This window comes from Globicephala melas, chromosome 6 (genome assembly GCF_963455315.2).
Source record: "Globicephala melas chromosome 6, mGloMel1.2, whole genome shotgun sequence".
Lineage (NCBI taxonomy): Eukaryota > Metazoa > Chordata > Mammalia > Artiodactyla > Delphinidae > Globicephala > Globicephala melas.
This window is the reverse complement of record NC_083319.1, coordinates 10282601-10308436: the sequence shown is the minus strand read 5'-3', so window position 1 is coordinate 10308436 and position 25836 is coordinate 10282601. Positions and strand designations below refer to the sequence as shown.

General features: G+C 38.4%; 1 protein-coding gene across 2 annotated transcripts in view; it reads right to left on the bottom strand.

Moving 5' to 3' along the window:
- Positions 1 to 25836, bottom strand: part of MAPKAP1 (MAPK associated protein 1) — a 231140-nt gene that overhangs the window by 180521 nt on the left and 24783 nt on the right. For both annotated transcript variants that reach the window (XM_060300435.1, XM_060300436.1), the window contains exons 3-5: positions 23641 to 23968; positions 21086 to 21175; positions 9371 to 9519 (exon numbers count right to left, since the gene is read on the bottom strand). In XM_060300435.1, coding sequence (XP_060156418.1) covers positions 9371 to 9519; positions 21086 to 21175; positions 23641 to 23899 — 498 coding nt within the window. In that variant the 5' untranslated portion in view covers positions 23900 to 23968. The remainder of the gene's footprint in view (positions 1 to 9370; positions 9520 to 21085; positions 21176 to 23640; positions 23969 to 25836) is intronic.

The window sequence follows — 25836 nt, the reverse complement described above, 5'->3', positions numbered from 1 at the left end:
TTCAAATTCCTCTACGGTGGTTAGCCCTGTCTGATTCATCAGTGCCCACAGAGCCAGTATGTCATAAACATTTAAAATGAACCAGTACAATGTGGGCACTTAGTAAATAATTTGTTGGATGGATGGATGGACGGATGAATGAATCCACTCTGCATACCAGGAAGATCAGTGGAAAGAAAAAAGCATCTGTGGGACATACACTAGATTTGGTGTGTAAAGCATTCCCCTTCCCCAGCCCCTGTATCTCATCATTTCTTTATTACATGTAAGAAAATTGAGGCTTACAAAATGCAATAACTCACCCAACAGACACAATTGATAATAAGAGCTAAACCAGTCTGTCAGATTTCAAGTCCACTGGTAAAGGGAAAATTATTTTGGTTTTAAATTTTGAAAAATTTCAATTATTAATAATATTTTGTTTCCTGCATAACAGTGACTGTAAAAGTCTAAGAAAGAAAGCTGTGGTAATGGAATAAGGAGTTGAATACCAGCTCTGCCAAATACTAGTGAGATCTCCTTGAGCAAGTCACTTTCTCTTTCTGAACCTCAGTTTCCTCATCTGTAAAATGGAGATAATGCTCCCTCCATCACAGTTTTGTTATGATCAATTAAAAGAGGAAAGTAGCAACATATATGTAGAAGATCAATTCTTTAAGAGTTCAAGTTTTCCCATCTATAACCTTCTACATGTCACTGATGTCAATTACCTCCCAATCACAAAACTATGGAATCTTAAAGCCAAAAGGAATCCAAGAGATCACCTAAGTCAAGTTCCTCATTCTAAACATGCAGAAACTGAGGCTCTGTCAGAGAGATGGGAGGTGTCCTGTCCCAGACTCCATAGTATGGCCAGGGCTAAAACATCTTTCATGTCTGTGTTCTTTCCACCACATGGTCTTCCAGTACTTGAACTCAGGTTTCCATTTTGTAAATACGAATGCCATTAAGAATGAAAATTAAAATCTCTAAGGATCAGAACACCTAGATTCTATGCCCAGCTGGGTGACCCTAAGCTGTCATTTGATATTTCTGGATAGCTGTTTTCAAGACAATAAAATCAGGGCCTAGTACTTTGAGCGACTAGATAATCTCTCCATTGCAAATTATGCAGAGCGAGGTGCCCCAGATGAGAAAGCTCAGTATAAAATCCCACCATCCCCAGTCTCCACCACACCTATAAAACAGATTGTCTCCCATGCTTTCCCTGGGGACTCAGTGTTTGATATTCATTCCAACCAGATTTCACCTGCTAATCTTGTAATTAATTAGCCAGGAAGAGGGTAGTACCACAACAGGAATCTCGTTATAACAAAAATATGTCCACATTTTACCTCTTATTCCCCTAACGTCCAAGAATTACAATCAGTATATTTTCTTAAATGACACTTGACATCTGCCTCACTTAAAATTACTCTCTCATTTTCTCCTCTTAATGGCCTGATGAGCTGGGTGAGGCATCTGAGAGTATAGCCCTGTCTCAGAGAAGAGGTGACCCACTTCTGGGGCGATTCCTTAGCCAAAGTTCCAAAGCTGGCTATGAAGTGCAAGCAAAAAAGAGGCTCCTGCCTCCCAGCCCACTCTCATCTCAGATACCACTGCCTCAGATGCCCCAAATACAAACCAAACAAACAGGGTGCACCCTATCCCCTCCGAAAGAGAGTATGTGTAGTGTCTTCAAGGACATGGTAACAGGCTATGATCTGTCATTAGTAGGCCCAAACCAGCTCAAGATGGTAACGTCTGCCTCATCCTCGGCCCTCTTTCAGTGCTTCCTAATTCAGGGATGGTATCATCGTCTATTCAGTTCCTCAAGCCAGGATCTGATCTAGAAATCATCCTTGAAACTCCTTTCTCCCCCATTCCCTGCCATATAATCAATCCATCATCAAGTCCTATCACTGTTACCAACTAAATATCTCTTGCATTCATCTACTCCTTATCCATTTCCAATAAGTACGCCCAAGTTATCGTCTTTCTTACCTGGATCACTGCAAAATGTTTCTTGATTGGTCTCTCTAGCCTCACAAACCCTTCTCAAGTGTATTCCCTTCAGCAGAGCTTCAGTGATCTTTTCAAAATACAAATCTGATTACCTTCCCTCCTCATTAAACTTGTTCAAGGCTTTCCCATATTCTTAGATTACAGAGGACACTTCTACCAGCCACTTGTGGTCTGCCCCTGCAGCTTCACCTTGCACCACAATCTACCTCACCCTTGGGTCTCCAGTCACACAGCCTTTTCTTCCAGTTCCTCCATATTTCCAAGCTCGTCCTTGCCTCAGATCCTCTGTATGTTCTTTCTCCTCACACTTAACCTAGCTAGTTCTTAGCCTTCAGCTCTCAGGTCAAGAGGCACCTTCACAAGGATAACCATTTCTGACCCCCCCAGACTAGGTCAGATGCCCTTACGATAACTCTCTAAAAGCCCCAAGTATCTCTCCTGGAACTTGGTAATTAATTGGCTTTGATTATATATACTATGACTGCAATTTTACACTTTGTTTGGTGATTATTTACATAACATCTAACCTCCTGCCAAGAGAGGAAGCTTCATGAGGTCAGAAACCAGATCTGTTTTTGCTCACGACTGTATCCAGATTTTACTTAATAGTGCCTGGCACATAGTAGACCCTCACTAAATAGAAGTAAATGAATGGCAATGTGGTAAAAGGAAACGAATACATCTCTTAGCACTGACCATATACCAGGCACCTTGCTATGTATGCATTTATAATTTTCATTAAATACTCACAACAACATTTTCTGATAAGTATCATTAACCTCATTTTATAGATATGAAAACAGGCTTAAAGAGGCAAAGTGATTTGCCCAGTATCACACAGCAAGTAAATGGCAAAGTTAGAATTCTAACCCAAGCCTGACAAACATGTTCTTCCCACTGCAAAATTCTGCCTTCCTTTGAAAAGCCTCTGAGTTGATGGTGAATTCTACCTCTGATGGGAGTTTCTAGAAGATGGCTCCACAATCAGAGGAAGCCTCCACAGACTGGCAGGGCTCAGAACAAACTGCAGAAATGAGGCCTGGACAGAAAGAGCTCAGAGTGGAATAAGATAGTTTTAAGAGCTAAGCCTTGAGAATTTAACTTCAGAATAGGATGCTGAAAATGCTTTTTTTTTTTTGAAAATGCTTTCTTTTTGTTGTAAGATTCCTATTTAATTCATTTTGAATACCACCCAGGCAAAAATCCCGAAGTCGGCCCTCAGGATTTTCAGTATAATGTCGAGCAACAGGAAGAGCACTGCATTAGTATAATGGTAAGGGGGAAATAATCTCAGTAAAATCCATTTTTAGGGCTTCCCTGGTGGCGCAGTGGTTAAGAATCCACCTGCCAATGCAGGGGACACGGGTTCAAGCCCTGGTCCAAGAAGATCCCACATGCCGCAGAGCAACTAAGCCCATGCGCCACAACTACCGAGCCTGCGCTCTAGAGCCTGTGAGCCACAACTACTGAAGCCTGCGCTCTAGAGCCCCTGCTCCGCAACAAGAGAAGCCACCGCGATGAGAAGCCCGCGCACCGCAATGAAGAGTAGCCCCCACTAACCGCAACTAGAGAAAGCCCATGCGCAGCTACGAAGACCCAACTCAGCCAAAAATAAATAAATAAATAAATTTATTAAAAAAAAAAAAAATGAAGGCTTCCCTGGTGGTGCAGTGGTTTGAGAGTCCGCCTGCCGATGCAGGAGACGCGGGTTCGTGTCCCGGTCTGGGAAGATCCCACATGCCGCGGAGCAGCTGGGCCCGTGAGCCATGGCCGCTAAGCCTGCGCGTCCGGAGCCTGTGCTCCGCAACAGGAGAGGCCACAACAGTGAGAGGCCCGCATACCACAAAAAAAAGAAGTTAAAAAAAATTTTTTAAGACATTTTTAAATTAATGAATTTGGTCCTTTTATTGGTATACCACGGTGTGTAAAAAGGTAGTAAATACGTAATATCTTGCTTTAGAACTAGAACAGACTAATAAAAACTGGTCTATAAAAAGGAAGACTAACAAAATACAGTTACAGAGGTAAGTTGCCAAGAAAGTAACTGCTGAAATGATGTTGGGACTTTACTCTCCTTTACTGAAAAAGGTATGTAAAATAAAGCCAATAGAAAAGAGAGACAAACAGCTCCTAATTCAAAATACAGAGTTACTTTAGATATTCCTTCTCTCTCTCTCTCTCTGAGACCAATGCAGCCAACTGCATCGGGCGGGGCGGGGCGGGGTGGGGGTGGAGGGTGGGAGGGGGCAGAAATGTTGGTCAGAGGAAAGAAGCAAGGTCAAAAGCCAGAAGGTCCTTAGGCTCAAGGCCATGCCTCAGCTCAGGCAGCAATAAGCAAAAGCTGTTGTCTAGAAACATAACCAGCACTAAGAAGTCCAGGTTATAATTTTTCGGAAAGAGATCCTGAAACTAAAGTAGCTTAACATATTAGAGGGGACCATTCCCACGATAATAGCAAATATTCCAAGTTCAGATGAGGAGCATTTTCCTCTAAAGGCAATTCGCTGACCTTTTCTGAGTTTGCAACATTTCTCAGTGGCTTCACACTTTCTGCAAAGTTTTAAGTGACTTCCTTTGAAGACAGCTATTTAATGCCAATGATTGTAGAAAACATTTTTTCATAATTATCCAGACATAGACTGGAACAATGCTGAAACAAGAGCAGCATGCAAAAATGTATTTAAGGACTATCATCCCAAAATGCTGCTAAAAGCTATTAACCAGTATGTGTTAATTGCCACAGCATTCATATTAATTTTCACTTCAGGCTCGACACTGTGGAATATTTCCCCTGATACATTTTAAACAAAGTTTAATTTAAGGAACTGCTTCTATCAACACTTATGAAAATTAACAGCCAAGCAATTAGCACTCATGAATTATCCCTTCCCCCATGCTCTCTGCAGCTTCCCTGTTAAAACAGTTTCTAACAGAGAAATGGTTACTTTCTAGCAAGTTAACACAATCAAAGTCACAGTTGTCTGTATGAACTAGCACTGGTTCTGCTTTTTAAAGCACTTGTCAAGGCAAACATGCTCCTTATATTTAGAGTATAATTTAGCTAAGTCAAATAAGTAAAATATTTAACGTTTTACTAAACTGCCAAGCAATTACTAGTATCAAACTACCCTCTCACCTGATGTTTACAAAATAGCCATTGCAAACAAACAAACAAAAAAAGGAAGTAATTACTTGTCTTAATCTTCCTATTTCAAGTTAAAGGTCAAAACCCCACTGGACTGACTCCCTGGACTTCTACAAGCGGACCACCTTCACCCAGTCTGCTGTACATCTTGTGTAACGATGCTAAAGTCCTAGTTTTAAGAGCACATTTCCTCTCACTCGATCCTGTCAACAATCTAATGAAGTACAAAGGAGAGACAGCATCACTGGCCTGCACCCTTTACAGAGAGAGAAAGAGGCAGAAGTGGGGTATTTGCTGAGCACTTTCTATGTGCTATCTCAATACTCATCAGGAAGACACACTACCACCATCTCATTCCACATACGAGGACTGCAGCTTCATGAGGTTAAGTAACTAGCCTGAAGTCATACCACTAAGTGGTGGAATTAGGATTTAAACTCAGACCTTACTACAAAATAGATCTGCTTACAAACTAAATTACACTGCCTCTCCCCATGCTAGGTGCTTTATCCTATTCGACGGTCTCATCAGCTTGTTAGGAAGGAACTCTTAATTTCTTTGCATAGGTAAAGAAACAGATTCAGTGAGGTGAAAAACCTGACTGAGGTGACACAACTGATAATCAGTACCATTTCTTTGTTAGTAACTGTACTGACTGGAGATGGGTATCTGAACTTCTAAGGGTCTACTGATGATGATAATATTTGTAAACTCAGTTTAAACAAAATAGTGATGACGATGTACTAGCTAAAGCTTCTCAAGTGATAAGGCATGGGAAAAGGGTTAGATACTTTTTAAAATAAGACCTCTTTTGAAAAAGGTGGAAAGACAGGGCAGAAATCCACATATTCAGGGGCACTTAAATCAGTGCTGAACGTTCACTGCCTGTCACTCCATCGCTTCAGAGCAACTCCCTGTCACGCCCAACATTTCCCACTTTCAGTGAGATCAGGACTGACACAGGAATTTTCCTATTGCCTCACCTCTAAAACAGAGGTTGGTTTTGTTAATGAAGCTATTCAGAAGTCCTGTTTTTAACAAGCCCAAAGAATTTAGGCAGATGGCTGAGCCTGGTTTTGCCTTGTCCGGCTAAGCATTCCCTAAAACCACTTGCAATCTGTCCTGGTCTTTTTTCAAATGATCAGTAAACAGAGTTATTAATAACCTATGAATCTAAAACAGTCACGGATAGCATTGCCAATTTGTCAAAAAGATAATATAAACATAGTAATTAACCTGATCAAAAAACTGTAAAAATTACAATAAAGCATATACCTAAGTACGGCCTTTCCCTCTCGACTACATGCCTTCAAGAAATTAACCAACCACCGTTTTAAAAAAATCAAATTATTAACCAGCTACAGGAACCAAAAACTATTTAAAAGTATTCGCTTTAATTTAGTACAATAACTAAGAGATGCTTACCCTTAGAATCACTAAAACCAACAATTCAGTTTGCACAAATCCTTAAAGATGCCTGCTTACTTACAGTGTAACTGTAAAGCCACACCAAAAACAAAATCCTTTTTTCAAATCCAATGCTAGTTTAATCATAAGGAGGATTTCACAGCAGTTAGTCTCTTGAGGAAATAGATAATTAAGTAGTTTTTTAGCATATTTAATTAGACCCCAAACTCTTCCCTGTCCCCTTCTCTCCCCAATTATGTACCATTTGCCCAAGAGACCTAAGTAACTCAGTTAATTATGTAAATAAGGCAAGCGTTATTCCCAAGAAAAGCATTGTGAATATTTGTAGCGGAAAGAACCACATATTTTACTGGCTTTAACAAACCTTTGCAAAAAAAAAGAGGGGGGACTATCAAAAAACATGAGAAACTCTTACATTTGAGGCAAGAAACAGGGAGTTCAATGACAAGATGGTGAATCATTAAAACAGGACACTCATTTCACTTCTTAAATATGAGCTGAATAAAAATAAAATAATTCTAAGTTACAACAGTAACAAAAATTTAGTGCTGAACGTCAAATGATTTATGGGAAGAATCAATCTGGAAATTATTAAAGTCGACTCTCACAGAAAAGGCTTTATTATCAAGGGGTTGACATGATCTTAACTCTCGAGGCAGCCATGGTGCTGTTATAACTACTACAATCCCATTATTATGCAATCACAAAATGCTAATTTCATCATTTTGAGGTGTTATTTGAATAGTCATTTTAATTTCTAGGTTACGAAAAGGCTTGACTCAAGTATAATTCTCTATTAATCATTGAGATGTCATTGAATATCATATTGATGCATTTCACAAAGATAGACTAATTTAATATGTACAATACAATATCCTTCAAATATTAAGCCACTTTCATTACACATCTGCCAAATGCATCAATATTAAATAATAGATGAGAACATGGGTTTAATTGTGTTTTAGCAATTGTAATATGTAGGATAATAAAAAAATAGCACTGCGTCACAAGACAGACTTATCGATATATAAATCTTTCTTAATCAATTGTGCAATGGTGACTGGGCCATGCTCACATCCTTTGCTGATTAAAAATAGACCTGATATGACAAAAACATCGAGAGTCATAAGTGTAAACACATACCTAGCAAAAATAATACCTTTGTGACTGAGGAGATGGCTTCTTTATTTTATTTTTTAATTTCAAGTTAGGTATATATAACAAGCAGAGTTCACAACCTTCTAACAAGGTTAGATTTGGATAATCCTAAGTAATTTATAATAGAATCTAATAGTATAATGAAAATTCTAGAATATAGTATTTTAAAAGGTCTGTGCTACTTTGTTGGCATCACAGCATTATCAAATACTAATTACTCCAGCAATTAACTGCATCCTCAAACAATGATAGGCAATGGAAGCAAATAAATTCTAGCCATGTAACCTAATCCCAATAATAACATCTCACATATCTAAATGAATCGATTGTAGTAGTTAAGAAAAAAATCCCCTACAGTCCAACTCACTAGTTTCCAGAGGCTGACATTCCTGTCCCCTAGGGGGACCCTTCCTTCTCTTTGCTGCATTCCACAAGAAGAAACAGGAAAAGGTGGCAGGGGCAGGCTGAAGAGCAGCTCTTCACAGGATACAATCTCTAATTTACTGGAAGTACTTTCTTATGTTTTTTGGAGAAAACTCCTGAGCATATTAGGATTTTATACTATTTATGCATTTTGTTTCTAGTTTTTGTTCTCCTTCCCCGCCAACATCAATAACCTCATGTGCCAATGTCCATATATGCTTACTTAAAGCAATGGAAACATGCTGAATTGTATGAGGTGAAAGTGTTTCAAAGAAAAAACATCTCCTTGCTCAGGTGACAACGGACAGAACCAGCATATAACCAGGACTTGATTATAAAAAGTGCAAAGAACTGTGTCTTTATTAATTGCAATGGTGTTGAAATAAGAAAAATTGTACACAATCCCCCCAGGCAACAAGCTATCACTCAGCACGCCCACACGACTGCCAGACAGCAAACATAATGGCAATAAATATAAAAATCAACTGCTACTGTCCTGAAAGAAACCCAGCTCAGCTCAGCACAGAGACAAAGAATGGCAGGGAATGGGTAAGAGAGGGTGCTGCATGTATTGATAGAACTATATTCCACCTAAAATAGTGGCCATTTTTCTAAAAGGAAAACAAACACACTTTAATTTAGCAACTGCAAACTGTCAGAACAAACAGGAAAAAATTAAGCCATCCTGCATAGCCAGTGTCAGACAACAAGATTCAATAAAACACTGACATGCAAAGCAATGTCTTAGAATTCTGAAATGAAGCTCTCACCTCTACAATTTCTGGAGTTATAATCAAGAATCAGACAAGACAACCCAAACCATCCCCCAGAACCACTTTCATGGCTTTCCAAACAGTCAGACCTTGATTAATCACAGCCCAACTAACCCAAACCTTAGGAGAGAAACACTTAGGAGATAAGACAGGAACAGGAACACACACACACACACAAACACACACACACACACACACACATATATCTCCAGACTGTTTTTTGTTTTCATCCTCCCAAACATATTACTGTGGAAACCACATTAAGCCCAAATCCACACCTTTTTACACCCTCAGTCTTAGGAAATGTGAGTGACATTCTATATTTACTGAGTCCCTTTTGAAACCCTAAATCTAAATCTAATAAGAATAAGAATAACAACCAACAATAATTCCATCCAACTGAGGTTTTACCTAAAGGGATAGTTTCACGTTGACTTACCTTGCCATCAAATTTGGAATACTCGTTAAAGGGGTTATTCAGCTGCAGAGGACACTGCTCCAGGCGTACAGATAATATTGACTGCTTTCCAGAATGTGGAGGTTTCTCTTTGAGCGACTTTTTTTCAAATAGTGACTTTAACTCCTGGGCTGTGATACAAGAGGAAGATAAAAACATCTTTGTGATTACAACACAGAGAGATAGCCTGTCTACCTTCCCTAAAAAGTCTTCCTTGGAATCCAGAGGAGGGAGTGTCCAAGACATGTTTAGGTCAGATATGTGCAAAAAGTCTCACATATATGTCTGTGCACTGAAAGAGCAGAGCACTGAAAAACACATAGGTCAGGTTTGTCAACTTAAAAAGACTAGGGTTTAAGGAAGGGGGCAGAAGGCAGACAAGCCAACAGAACAGCCATTTTGTAAGAGCGCCCACAGCTGTGAGACCTGAGATTCAGCCTGGCTTTGCCACTAGCAGATAGATGTGTGATACTGGACCATTCACTAAACCTCTTTGGACTTGTCAAACCAGATTATCTTGAAGATCTCTCCTGGCTCTAATATGTGGTTTTGAAGTTCTAGTTCTTCAAGGTCAAGGTCCACCTCCTAATCCTCTCACACTTTCCAATGACACCTAGCACACAATCTGGATGACAAAGATGAGGAGGAGGAAAAGGAGAAAGAGTATTTTTAATAATAATAGCTAACATTTACTGAGCAAACCAATGTATCTCATCTAATCCTCATAACAAGCTTATGAGGTAGATATTTGCATTATCTCAATTCTGTCAACTGGAAACTGAAGCGTAGAATATTTTGATTAGCCCTAGGCCACACAGCCAGTAAGTAGCAGGGCTCAGATTTGCACCCAGCCATGGCTCTTAGCCATTAGGCACTAATGAACAAAGTAGACCTTCAATAAATTTTGTTGCATGAATCAATGAATAAAATAATGATTGAAGGAATTCAGATTAAGTTATTAAATCAAAACCTTCAGCACTTATTCATTAGTGAACCAAGACAAGTTAGTTCCATATCTTCTCAAAGATCATTTCATTCTCTATATTAATCTGAATGTCATTTAAGGTGATAGCTGGATGATAAGTACATGGGGGTTCATTATACTTTATATTTTGTGATGTTAGAAAATTTCCATACTTTACACTTTAAATGAATCAATCATAGATCTTAAAATGTGCAATAAATAAGTTCAACCCATTCTATTCTTGAGCATAGCCAACTTGAACTGAGATCAAACATAATTGTGAAATAGTCACTTAGAACTTTTTAAAAAGGTAACAAAATTATTTTTAACAAATCAGTGGGGGAACTTTATCAAACGAGTCCTTATAGATTTAAGTGGCAAACCAGGAGAAAAGGATCTAATTCTTTTTTAAAATGTGGCACTTGACTATCCAATCCAGATTCTGAATATATAAGTACATGTGATCAACAGATTAATATGTTAATTATATATTAATACCAACAGATTAATGCACATTTGAAAAAGTTTTAGATTACTATTGAAGTGGTATTTTAAATATTGGAAGTACTATTCTACCTGTACTCTATCAATAATTTTATTGCTACACTTTGGAAAAGAATAATCTTTTATTAAATACCTACTAGGAAAAAGTAAAAACAAAAAACCTACTAGGGGCCAGGAACAATGCCAGGTGTCTTCTCATCCTATCCTCACAATGATCCTGAAAGACAGGTTACCAACAGCTCCATGAAGAAACTGAGGTGTAGCAAACATACGTCCCTTATCCAAGTCACTCTACTGTTATCAGTAGGGTTAAGTGTGAAGTGATGATATATTAACTCTTCCATTCTCAGACTAATTCACACTTAGACCTCTCCCCTCAACCTGTGACATTTTCCCACTTCCTCTTTTGCTTCCTACATCACGGAGAAACAGAAACAACCAAAAGAGAACTTTTGCATGCTCTCACCTGCACTTCCTCCCACCTTCCCTCCCATCACAACATGGATGAACTGCCTATGCCCTTATCAGATCAGCCCCTCCTCTGTGCACTAGATTCCATCCACTCTTGCCGACTCAAGGGCATCAATCAAGCAATTCTCTTCCATCTCGCTTCCATTTTCAATTTTTTCTTCTTATTGGGTCAGTCTCATCAGCATATAGATACTGAACTACTACTCATTAAAAAAAAAAAAAATTCTCCTGTACTTCCATACTCCCACCCAGTTACTACCCTATTTTTCTGCTCCTCAAAATGGTTGTCTATATTCTTGCTGTCTAATTTTTCTCCTCCCATTCACACAAACCCACTCCAATCAGGCATTCAGGCTCCACCACTTCATCAAAGCACCTTTCAATGAAGTCACCAATGGTTCCCCTGTTGCTAAATCTACTGGTCAATTTTTAATCCTCATCTTACAAGGCCTCTTGGTAGCAGTTGACATTTCACTCGTTCCTTTTTGGAATCCTTTTCTTCACTTGCTGTCCAGGCTACTCCTTCTCAGTCTCCTTGCTGATTCTTCCTCCTTCTTCCCTCAAATCTTTGGCATTCCCCAAGGCATAGTGTTTGGGCCTTTTCTTTATCTACATTCACTCCCTCAGTGGTCTCATCCAGTCTTATGATTTTATATACCACTTTAGGGAATTCCCTGCTGGTCCAGTGGTTAGGAATCCGGGCTTTCACTGCCGGGGGCCAGGGTTTGATCCCTGGTTGAGGAACTAAGATCCTGCAAGTTGCATGGCAGGGCCAATAAAATAAAATAAATAGGTAAATATCATTTTACAAGAGGCAAAACTAAATTGCAGTGATACAAATCAGAACAATGATTGCCTTTGGGGAGGAGACTAACTAGAAAGAGGCACGAGGGAACTTTTCTGGGGTATAGAAATGCTGTATACTTGACTGGAATGCTAGTTACACAGGTGTATGTTTGGCCAAAGTCATCAAACTGTACATTTAATACCTATACATTTCAATATATGTACAGCATACCTCAATAAAAAAATAAATAAGGGAAAACCTAAATAAATATCCTCTGTATGCTGATAACTTCTAAATGATTATTCCTAGACGCCCTAAAATTATAGATTCAACTTCATATTTCGCACCTCCACTTGGATGTCCAATAAGTATCTCAAACTTCACACGTCTGTAACCAAACTCTTGATCTTCCCCACAAACCCGCCCCTCCCACAATTTTCTTCTCAGTTAATGGCAACTCAATTTTGCTAGGCAAAAAACTTGGGTGTCATTCCACTTTTCTCTTTCTCGCACATCCTATCCATCAACAGAAACTTAAGAAGATAATCCAGAACCACCTATAGCTACCAAAGCTGGATTATTACCACCACCTTCAAACTGGTCTTGTTTCCACCCTTGCCTCCCCCACCCCAACCCAGACCACTGTCTCTTCTCAACACAGCAGCCAATGAGTCTTTTAAAATACAAGTTATAGGGACTTCCCTGGTGATACAGTGGTTAAGACTCCACGCTTCCACTGCAGGGGGCACGGGTTCGACCCCTGGTCAGGAAACTAAGCTCCCGCATGTTGCCTGGTGCAGCCCAAATTTTTTTTTAATTTTAATAAAGAAAAAAAAAAGTTATAAACTTCAGAATAAGAAGAAAATTGATAAATCTGATGACATAAAAATAAAAACTTCCTGGGCTTCCCTGGTGGTGCAGTGGTTGAGAGTCCTCCTGCCGATGCAGGGGACAGGGGTTTGTGCCCCGGTCTGGGAAGATCCCACATGCCGCAGAGCGGCTGGGCCCGTGAGCCATGGCCACTGAGCCTGTGCGTCCGGAGCCTGTGCTCCTCAACGGGAGAGGCCACAACAGTGAGAGGCCCGCATACCGCAAAAAATAATAAAAATAAAAACTTCCTAATATATAAAGATTCTCAAAGTAGAGAAGACACTGACCAACAACCCAATAGAAAAATGGACAAAAAATATATAATATCCACAGAAAAAGAAATTCAAATAGCTCTTCTTTTGTGTGGTATGCGGGCCTCTCGCTGTTGTGGCCTCTTCCGTTGCGGAGCACAGGCTCCGGACGCGCAGGCTCAGCGGCCATGGCTCACGGGCCTAGGCACTCCGCGGCACGTGGGATCTTCCCGGACCAGGGCACGAACCCGCGTCCCCTGCATCGGCAGGCGGACTCTCAACCACTGCACCACCAGCGAAGCCCCTCAAAGAGCTCTTAAACAAATGGAAAGATGTTCAACCACATTTCATAATAAGAAATATGCAATTTAAAACTATACTACGAGGGACTTCCCTGGTGGCGCAGTGGTTAAGAATCTGCCTGGCGGGCTTCCCTGGTGGCGCAGTGGTTGAGAGTCCGCCTGCCGATGTGGGGGCACGGGTAGTGCCCTGGTCCGGGAGGATCCCACAGGCCGCGGAGCAGCTGGGCCCGTGAGGCATGGCCGCTGAGCCTGCGAGTCCGGAGCCTGTGCTCCGCAGCGGGAGGGGCCGCAGCAGTGAGAGGCCCGAGTACCGCAAAAAAAAGGAATCTGCCTGCCAATGCAGGGGACACAGGTTCAAGCCCTGGTCCGGGAAGATCCCACATGCCGCGGAGCAACTAAGCCTGTGCGCCACAACTTCTGAGCCTGCGCTCTAGAGCCCGTGATCCACAACTATTGAGCCCGTGAGCCAAAACTACTGAAGCCCACACACCTAGAGCCCGGGCTCTGCAACAGGAGAAGCCACCGCAATGAGAAGCTCGCACACCGCAACAAAGAGTAGCCCCGGCTCACCGCAACTAGAGAAAGCCCATGCACAGCAATCGAAGACCCAACACAGCCATAAATAAATAAATACATATATTAAAAAAAAAAAACCAAAAGACTATACTATGATACCATTCCACTTCTATCAGGAAATAGACACTCGACACATTACTAGAGGGAATGAAAAACAGCAAAATCTCAATAAAGGGGAATGTAACAATGTCGAAGAAAACCATATATTTACCCCTTGGCCCAACAATACCACTTTCAGGATTCTGATCCTAGAGACACTGGCAAAAAAACAAAACTAAACTAATATGCATGACGCTTTCCACTGCAGTCCCATTTGCAACAGCAAAAGCCTGAAAACGATCAAATATCCCTCAACAAGGGACTGGTTGGCTAAACTATGGTACAACCACATCATGAAACCTATCTCTACGTATTGCTCCAGAGTAATTCTCAGGATGTGTTGCTAAATGAAAAATGGATTGCATAAAATAGTGTGTATTATGCTATCTTTAATTTAAAAAGAGGGGAATATGAATGTAAATATGCTTATATATATTTGTAAGTGGACAGAAAAGTCAAAACCTTTTTTAAAATGACTATCTAAAAAAGTAGAAGACAAGGAATGAGGCTAGATTTCTCTGGTTTACCCTGTTTTATGTATTTAACTTTACAACCATGTAAATGTTTTGTGTAATTAATAAAGAAAAAGTGCAACCTCTAAAAATAAAAGCAAAATTAAAAATGAACTTAAGTGTAATATTTAGTTGGCAGTTTAACTACAAAGAGAGGAATTATTTTAAGTAACTTTATCATATAGTAATTTGACTGTACATTCCCTATTAGAACATATCAAAAAGACAAAAAAAAATCTTAAACTGTTTTCACTAATCATAATGTTAATAATAACATTGGTATTTCTATTCTGGAACCAAGATTTTCAGCATGAGAAAGCATACATAAACATAAAATCAAAAGTAAAAATTCCTAAATCTGAATTGGAATTATCAGCATTAACTCACAATGTATTCTCTTTAAAAATTTATTTTTTTCTGAGCTATACTCCCTGAAAAGGCCTACAAGGAAAACAAAAATCAATCCAGTGAGCCCCCCTAGAGCTCAGTTGTGGTCTCTTAATGCCATTTACCACTAAAAAGAATCAAGACTCCCTGGAAAAACAGCTGATTCCAGATTTGGGGAAGAAAATGTGCAAGATGAACCTGCAACATCTTGTTACACAAGAAAGCAAGGAAACTATGAAAGATTACTGGAATTGTGTCAAAAGAACTTAGCAGCAAATGTGAAGGGACTCACTATACAAAGGGACAATTTCAGCATAAAACAAGAATAACTGCAATGAATTGAAAAATATAAATTATGCTTAAAAACCCATGAGTGCATAATGATACAAAGGGAAAAAAACCCTCATTGGTCATCTACATGGGATGCTAGGGAACAAACTCTTCATTCTGAAAACAACTGACAAAGGTAAAGAAGCAAGCATTTATCCTGCTGTTCTTGTAGGGACTATACTTGAGGATAGCCAATAATAGATTAGGGAAAGTTCTTCATATAAAACAAGTTGATAAAATTAGAAATCACTATTTCACACCTCTTAATGAAATAATGAATCTAGGTGATACTCATTAATGGCCACTAAAACTATCAGATGAACAGCTGATGGGAGTAATTTAATAATGGATGGTAAGGCCTGATTCCACCATCAATCTTGTTACAAAAGACACAGTAAGACATTCCATGTTTCCTAAAATGATGCAATAGGAAATACAGATCAGCATGTACACAGTGTTCTTACCAAAAATCAAACTTCAATCTGAGCAATTCTGTAGATCTAACCACCAGTTTATAGGAAATAAAGAGGACAGAGGAACATATTAACCATGGGGATATGATTAGCAAAAGCCAGAATGTAGGAAATACTATGGGACAAAATGACCCAGTTTCTTCAACTAATAAATTACAAGAATAAAAAATGAAAGAGAATCTATAGATTAAAAAGGAAATGAGACACATTGCCCAAAAGTAAGGTGTGGACCTTAGATCTAGACCTGAACAAACAAAATGGGGGGTGGCAGGAAAAAAATTGAGACAATCAGGAAAATATTTGATAATAGTAAAGAATTCCTGCTAATTTTTGGAGGATAGTGGTAGAGCAGTTTTATTACATGTTAAAAAACACACACGGCTTCCCTGGTGGCGCAGTGGTTAAGAATCCGCCTGCCAATGCAAGGGACACAGGTTTGAGCCCTAGTCCGGGAAGATCCCACATGCCGCAGAGCAACTAAGCCCGTGTGCCACAACTACTGAGCCTGTGCTCTAGAGCCCGTGAACCACAACTACTGAGCCCGCGTGCCAAAGCTACGTGCCTAGAGCCCGTGCTCCGCAACAAGAGAAGCCACCTCAATGAGAAGCCCACGCACCGCAACGAAGAGTAGCCCCCGCTCGCCGCAACTAGAGAAAGCCTGCACACAGCAACGAAGACCCAATGCAGCCAAAAATAAAATAAATAATAAATAAATAAACAAACACGTAAGTATTTAGGTATGCAATTATATGATAGCTAGGATTTGCTTAAAAATAATCTGGGAGGGGAGGGGAGGTGAATGTCTAAATGACACAAGACGAAACATATATTGCTAACTGCTGAAGCTGGGTGATGGGCACGTGGGGTTCATGACACCATTCTCTCTACTTTTGTATATGTTTGAAAATTTTTTTTCTTTGTTTTTGTGTTTGAAAAATTTTATAATAGTTGTTTTAAATGAAATTCAAGCTAGGAAAAAAAAAAGTAAAAAGTAAGTCACACATCATATCAGTACTCTGATCAAACCACCTCACCCAGGGTCCTTATAGGACTGTGCATGATCAGGTCTCCCACTACTTACTTCTCTGACCTCACTCCTTCCCTTGCTTACTCTACTCTAACCAACAAGCATCCTTCCTTGCTATTCCTTGAGTACATCAGTCACACTTCTGCCACAGAACCTTTGCACTTGCTGTTCCCTCATCTTAGAACATTCATCTCCCAGTATCTGCCTGGCTCACTCCTTCACTTCCTTCAGATCTCTGCTCATCCACCACCTTCCTAATGAGACCTTCCCTGATTACCCTATATAAAACAGCACAATCCCATGCCTAGCATTCCTTACCGACCTTAGTTGGGGGATATTGTTTTCTATGCCACTTCTCCCATTCTGACACCTGACCTCCTATGTTCGTTTAAATGCCTTTCTCCCTAACAACCTCCACGAGGGGAGGGACTTTGTCTTGTTCACTGCTCTACCTTCTAGACCTATAATAGTGCATAACTGCCTTTGCATACTGTGGGAGCTAAATAAATACTTGTTGAATGAATAACTCTGGATCAGAAAAGCAGAAAAAGTAGTTGTGGGGATAGGTAGCAGAATGGGAGGAGGAAGGAGAGAGCAGAGGGTCACAAAAAAGCAGAGATAAGATTGGAAAAGGTCACAGAGCCCTTCTTCCTGGTTCTAAGCCATTCATAAGACACAGCTATACTTCTTGAGTTGCTCAACTTCAAGCTGCTCTTCAACTTTGACTTCACTTGCTTTTCATTATTTTCAACTGGAAGTTTTTAATATAGAAGCTTTGGTACCTTTCCTGAACATTGGCTGTAGCTGACACACAGAGAAAGAAAGGTACAAGGGAACCCCAAAGACTCCTCAATATTCAAAGCTCCAGGAGCAGCTCCTTTCTGCCTATGGTATGGGAGAGAATGGAGCACAGTGGAGAGACTACAGTGTTTGGGATCAGACTGGCCAGGAGAATTCTGACTTTGTAACTACTTGTAAGTAAGTAACTTGGGAAAGTTAGTTAGCGCCTCTGTCCTCCAGTTTTCCCACCAATAATACAGAAATATTAACAGCTAATTTGCTCTGCTTGCATGAATATGAAGTAAAGTTAGTGGCTGGCATATTATAATTCAGTGGTGCTCAGAGCTGGTTACCCATCAGAATCACCCAGTGAGCTTCTGAAAAATATATATTTGTGGACCCCAACCTCTACCTACTGAACCAGGAATTACACAGACAGGGCCTAGAAATGTATATAGAATGTCATTATAATGTGTACTTTTGGGTGCATTTCTGACTTTTATACAGCCATTGTATCTGGGAACTGTTGTCTTAAGAAACCAATAATAGAAGTTATAGTAAGAAAACTTCAGGAATATTCATAAGTAACTGATAAAAACTACATTACTGTTTTAAGTTATTATTTAACTTCACATGTAAATAGCCTTGAATTCCAATTAGACTTCAAATTTCTTAAGGACAGGAATCATGTATTCCCCAAAGCACCTAGCACAGAATTACTACGCACACAGAAGTTGTAAAAGAAATACTTGTTAAATGACTCAATAAATAAGAATAATCAATTTTGTAAATAATATACCAACACCATTTTAAAACAATAAAATTAAAAATACTAGTCTTTGATTTGAGATTATTCCTGACAAAGCTGTCTTCCAATGACATCGTCTTCACATTTATCCATGCAGTTTTAGTTACAGAAATACTAAAAGAATCTTACTATAAGGTATTACATTTACCATGTGGTCTCGTGGCATATGGGTCAGTAGGTTCATAAAGAACTTCGAGGTATGGACCAGATGGTTTCTAAGATCCCTTCTAACTCCTCTATGAAAAGGAAGCATTTAGGCAGTATCTTAAAGAATAAACTGGATGTAGCAGATAGAATAAGTGTGGAAAAAGAACATTCCATGGGAGGTCATCATATTCATAATGATGATTCTTCTAGTGGGAAATGAAATAAAACAAAGATAAAAAACAGATGAAAGGATTTTTCACAAAATGTAATTAGCAGAAAAAGAATGAGGAAATGAATGAATGATTACCTAGCCAAAATTCCCAATTAATATCAAAATGATTTTGTGGTGGCATTTCTTGCCAAAAGAGAGTATGTATTTGAGAGATGTGTGAAAATAGAATGGCTGATCCATTTGCCAGGGAGATGTTTAATGGACTGCGAACTCCACTTTTCTAACACATTTCAGGATAACCAGAGTGCCAGTCTGTGGTAATGATAGAACCCAGCTTAACAGAAAATTCAAAGGCATTCTTCTGTGCATTGACGAGGTTCACCCTAACCATCAAGAGTAACCACCAGGCAGGCTACTGGTCTGGCCAGAATCAAGGTCAACATCTCAAAGCATGGGCAGGCACATTAAGGAGCTCTTCCAGAAATAAGATCACAGTGTCAATTACTGAAATCTCTGAGACAGAAATAAAGGGAAGGAAACTGAGGGAGAGAGAAGCAGATATACATAATGGACAGTGTGGTTAAAATGAAAGCCAACAGGGGACTATTTGTTTCTCCAGCACATTCTGTGAAACACTGAACAAAAGTTAAAGTGGATTAGACTTTAAGGAGTGGGCAGGGGAGTACCAAAACTTATTAGATGCATCAAAATGTAGGTTGAAGAAATTACTTCTCACATTGTGAAAGGGGTTAATGAAGATACATTTGAGATGCTCTACTCTATTTATTAATTTATTTATTTATGATCATTTTAAGATATGGAAGTGAAGAAGGCAAAACAAAGGGTAGCTGGAGCGATGGGCTTATTAAACTGGCTCTGACTTCATTAAGGAGAGATAAATAGGAAAAACATTAAGACATACAAAAATATTGAAGAAAGTAGACAAAATAAACGATATAAGGGTTTTCCAGTTTATGCTAAATATAACGGAGAGAAGTATTAACTAGATCAACAGAAAAGGCCAGCCTGGAGAGATTTTTAAAGTACCAAGAGCAAAACTAAAAAGACATTCAAGAAGAACTATAGGAAGTCACGGAAGTGAGATACAAAAAAGAGAAAGAAGTGGATTTCTCATTCTAAACAGTCGTTATTTAGAAGCAATCATTAAGAAAATCATACCCATTGAACACTCCTGGGTTTACAATTGCAGTAGGAGAAAGCAATAACCACTTTATATGACATGGTTTAGCAGAAAGAGATTGGCCTTTACGTGCAGACAGTGCTAGATACAAAACATGGCTCTACTGCACCACCACTTCCTAGCCTTGTAACTTTAGCAAGTTAAGCCTCTGTGACCCTCTGTTTCGTCTGTTAACGACAGCAATGATACCTACACCTTCTAAGACCATTGCATTGGAGGTAATGCACATAAGGTACTTACCACAGCACTACGTAGGTGCTGCTGTTAAAGTGATAATCATTAATATTACTGGTTTCATAAATATTATGTAGCAAAGGAGTCAGTCAGCAAAAATTGATTGGACATGTATTATATGCCAGAGTGGTAGTGGGAGGTGCTAAGAAGATATAAAAGACAACTGCAGACATTTATTTCAAAGGAAGAAAAAAAAAAAGTCTAGGAAACATGATAAAACATTAGAAAATATTTTAATAGCATTCTATTTTGTACTTTCTCAAAAAGTCTTCTCTCCCTGCTGAGACTGAAGCTTTGAAAATATATAAGACAGCCAGCTTTTTAATGTATCAATACATACCACATGAACACATACTGCAAATGCTAATACCAGCAACATAATGGTCTGTAAGCTAAAGGAAAAGAATTAGCATATATGCAAAAAAGATTGTTATTGGGGCTAATGAGGCAAGGGCAAGTCTAGGTTAGAACTGCCAGGAGGGACCTACAATCCAGAGGCCCATCCAAATCATAGGTACACCTTGGCTCTAAGAACAAGGTACTGGTACAACAGTTTCTACAAAATATGCCCTGCACTCATCAATTCTTGTGATCCAGGAGAAGGAGTGGCCAAAAAGACAAGACCTAAAGAACACACAGCTTCAGCAGGCCAAGGCACCCAAGTGAAAGAGTTCAAAGCTTAAAACACAGAGGTATCTGCCTAGAGGATTTAAAAGGATGAATTAAAATTAAAAGCTCTTATATAATAATATAAACTAAATATATAAATCTCAAATTAACAATTAAAATTATTTCAATTTACCTGATTGCTTAGAATTTCTTTCTTTCCACTGAATATTTTTGCATTTGATCTGGTTTTGTCTCTCTTTTCGGAGTCGTTCTAATCTTTGAGCTTGAAAAGAAATATTATAACTATAAGTTTGTCAATGAAAGTTTACTATAAACAAAGACATAATTAACTACCTTTATATGAATAAAGATGTTTTATATTGCATATGTAGGGAAAAAGTCATAAAATTTTAAAGGTGGCACCCCTGAAAAGCAAATACCAACAAAAACATGAAAATATTCTTGATTTATAATTGAAATTAGAGGATATAAAACATTAATAGAGATCATAAAGATAGTATTAACATGGAAGAGAATAATAAAATGTGAAAACTTCTGTGATTAATATGACATTTCATTATATAAATCATTAATAACGGTCTTAAAGGAATTTTAATGCACAAATGAACTGAAGTGAATATTACATTACAGGAATAAAATTACTGTTATGAATTACTCTACCCGTTTCAAAAATTAAAGATAAATGAACTCAGACTAGACTATTAAAGTTTTAAATATAAAATCCTTTATCTAAAAATCATGAAAATTATAAAATGTCAAAGCTATATAAATTAGCATAGCTTTTCTTCAGTGGGCTGAAACAGTTTATAGGTAGTAAAATAAATGATTTGTATCTTTGTAACATTAGTCAAATCTTAAAAAGAACAATTTTTCTTATACAAAATTTTAAGATATGCTGAAAGGATTAAAAAGTAAATTCCCTGGTCGCTAGGATACCTCACAATCCTAATTAATTATTAGCATCCAAGTACTAGCTTAAGAAATTCCAACAACAATAACAAAAGCATCATCTAAAATTGTGCATTTGTGATTATATTACCACTGGCTGATCAACCTTCAAAAGTCAGTGAACTGATCTTTTAAAGAAATACTGTCCAGCATACACTAACAACTGCTGCAAACGGAGACTACAATGGAAAAGAAAGTCACAACTGATGTCACCTCTTCAAATTAGTTTCCTCTTGCTAATCTTCAACTTCCTATCCTGGCACAACGCTAATAAAATAAATAAATAAAATAAAGTTTTCTTGCAACCATTTCCAAGATAGGAAATCTTACATTCCTGCCTTAGCCTTGTGGTAGGGAAACACTGAAACTAATCTTGCCAGAAAATTAAACTATGCTGGCAAAAGCATTCTGACAATGTCACTATATCTAACCAAATTCCACGGAAGAAAAATACATTCAATTGCAATTAATAAATGTGAAGGGTACAGCAAAGTAATATAATCATAAAGCTCTCAATTTAGCAGCATTCTCCTACTGAAATCCATTCAACCTGTCATAAAAGATATCATCTCAATAACTTGCAAGGAAGTCAGTTTCAACTAGAGAACCTAGAATCAATGGTTCTAAATTATATTCAAACCTTCACTCAAATCCTATTTTGATAAAAGTTCCTTTAGATACTGGGAAATGCTATTAATTATTTTCATCACAAGAGCAAATTATTCTTTGTAGATGTCACAGAATGCTGAATTCTGAACCAAAACCTTAACATGCTTTGCACTGTGAATTGTATCCTGCTCTACCTGCAGTACTCCTTTACATACATTTTACATTTGGACTGTGAAAATAAACATATAAATATTTTCAATGTTCTACTATATATCCTGCCGTTACTTTTCCTGGGAGTTAGCAGGTTATTGCTACTGATTAGGAGATTATTTTTTTTGATTATCTAAAAAAAAAAATTATTTTGTAGAATACCCTGTCATATTTGAACTAGATTATAAAGTCTAAATAATTTATCTAAGTAAAGGACTTCGTTTATCACATTGCCCTTGAAATGCTCCCAAAAAACTTAAGCTGGAAAAGGGGAATGATAAGTGTTTCAAAGCTAACGACTAAATAGATATATGCTAAAGTTGAGCATTTTCAAGCCACAATTATCAAAGGGTAGAGATCAACTAAATAATGGTAATGTATCAAAAACAGGGCACCTTTTCTAATCTCACACCCAGTGTAGGAATTCCTACTAAAAGCAGGCCTAACAAATATTCAGTAGCCTCCCTCCGAACCCCATACCCCGCTACAATTCCTCCAGGGCAAGAACTGTCTCGGGCAGCAGCACCCTTGGCTGGTCAGCTCTCTGTATTAAAGTTTCTTTACCATGTCAACCTGAAATCTGCCTCCAGGTAGTCTGTCTACTGGGAATAATGTTGCTCTGTGAAGATACACGAAACAGTCCACTTCCCTCTCTACACAGTCACTTTTTAGAAACAGAACGCTCCTCTCATAGCCAACTTTTTCACCTATTCTTCCTCTGTCTGCTTCCTTATCCCTCTTCTGTCTACCTCCTTCTAACAGCATCACTCCAGAGACTCTCTCCATTCACAGTCGCAGAGATGGAGAGATTGCTTAGACTCACTGTTAGTGTAATACATGCACATTCCTGTTAATGCACAGTAACTTTCCCCATTAAACCCATGCCAACATTATGCATTATTCTATAAGATTGTTTACTGATTTAAAGCTCAGAAGACATGACTAAAAGGCAATGTTTACCTGTATTTGAGCGTCTTCTAATACCAAAGTCCCAACTTGAGGTAATATCGACTGACTGGGCATATACATAGCCCTGAGTCTCACCATTGCTTCCCTGAATTTCTGACCCACTGTCTCCAGGCATTGAAGGAGGATGAATCTTCTCTAGGTCAACATCATGATCAATGAGAACCATCTCACACATTCCTGTGTCATCACTGGTCACATGTGACTGTCGAATATGAGCTAGAATGATAGTTGGATTGTCCAAGAAGGCCATCCTTTCTGTGGGCCAGTTTCCTTAAAAGGCTATTTTCTTCTCTTCATATTGTTTCACGGGCTCACCTACCTAGAAACACGATGTACACAGCAACATTTAAGAATAAGGCAGAAAATGACTGAATCATTTTTCAAACAAATTCAATGTGGTAAAATGCTACCTTGAAAATCAACATTTGTCCCTGTAGCTAGGAGCTTAAAAGGATTAAGTCCAAGCTGAAAGGAAATCCTTATAAGCTCTAGGGGCTACCACTCTAGTCAATGAGATCTCCATGGTATCAGAGAAGATGGCTTACTCTTTTACAAAACAAGTAACAGTAACTCCTTAGGCCATTCAAAGTATATAACCACTGTTAAAACAATAAATTTTCCTTTCTTTCTCCCTTCATTCCCATGCAGTCTTCTCATTACTTTATAAGGTCATGGGGGAACAAGCTGTATTTTCCTCAAACGATGTGCTAAAGCATGAAACTGTATTTCAGTTTACATTTCCCCCTCCTGCCATATGGTTGTGAAATGTCTAAAAGGGCACAGACAATGCTTCCTGAGTTACCAGGAATTTTACAAAAACGGACCACCAAAGTAATTTTGTTCAATAAATACATTTTTCTTCCTTCTGATTTAAGATAGTATTGTGCTTTTAAAATAAAACTTATTAATCAAACTTGTCAGCTACCAGATTAATTTCTTATTTTAGAAACCTAATTATAAGAACTGCTTCCTGAATCCTGTTAAAACTGTAACAATGTTTATTCTGGGAACAAAATGGTACCTCCTCAGTTAAATGGGAATACTCAACAAAGAAAATATTACAGAACAGTAGTTAGGAACCTAAGGGCCTATAGGCAGAACTGGGTTCAAATCCTGGCCCTATCACTTGCTAGCTATGTGATCTTGGTCAAAATAACTTTAACCTCAGTGAGCCTGTTTTCTTTCTTCATTTGTGAAATGGGGATTGCAGGGAAGAAAGGATATATAGAATATTAGGTAGGTAAAATGCTCAAAAGAACAGCTGGTACATAATTTAAAATTAGCTGTTATTAGTAATAATGATGATGCTGATGGTAAAAATATCATTACCAACTTCAGTTTTCAATTCTTGTTTAAAATAATCCTAAAATATATCAACAATTTATCCTTCTATCGTTAAGTTCACAGCAGGTAAAATAAGTGCATGCTTCCTTTGTAACACAGGACTCTGCAGGTCATCTGGGTCACCTCCCTGCTCCTCTAAAACCATTATGAAGTGCAAGGAATGTGAACGGTAGACTGAATATGTTCCTAGGAACAGTCCTAGAAGATATTTATTTTTAGAAAGACCTAGAACACCAGATTTTCTTGTCATTTGTTTCTTCTAGAAATGGAACATAGGGGGAAATCTAGTTTAAAAATCATTATAGCTAACTGAAGTTTTTAAATTTTTTGTCTGGCAACATATCCTTCTATTAACCTCACCTGGTGGATCTTAAAGATACTGAGATTAAGAGTATGTTTGACTAAGGAGCATCTCTGATCAAGTGAATTACATTAATTTTCATTTTTTCCCTTAAATATTCACTAAGTACTTACTTTACACTGAAGCTAACAGGAAATGCAAAGGTGAGTAAGGTATGCCTGAATCAAAAAGTTTATACCCTAATATAGACTTAGTATATTTCCTAATATCATGGGATTCTTCTAAGTGTCAAATATCTGAGACATTTAGTCGCAGAAACAATAATGTCAGCCCACCACTTTAAGTGTATTAATCAGAAAAAAATTACAGAAATAAAGGGAAGCATTTAAGTTTCACTTGTAAAAATAAGTTCTTATATAACCACAAAGATGTATACAACCATAGATTTAGTTATGACAGTATTTGTTTTGTAACAGAACCATGGAATCACAGATCAACAGATCTACAAACATCTTTGTAGCAATCACAAGCATCTTCCCGAT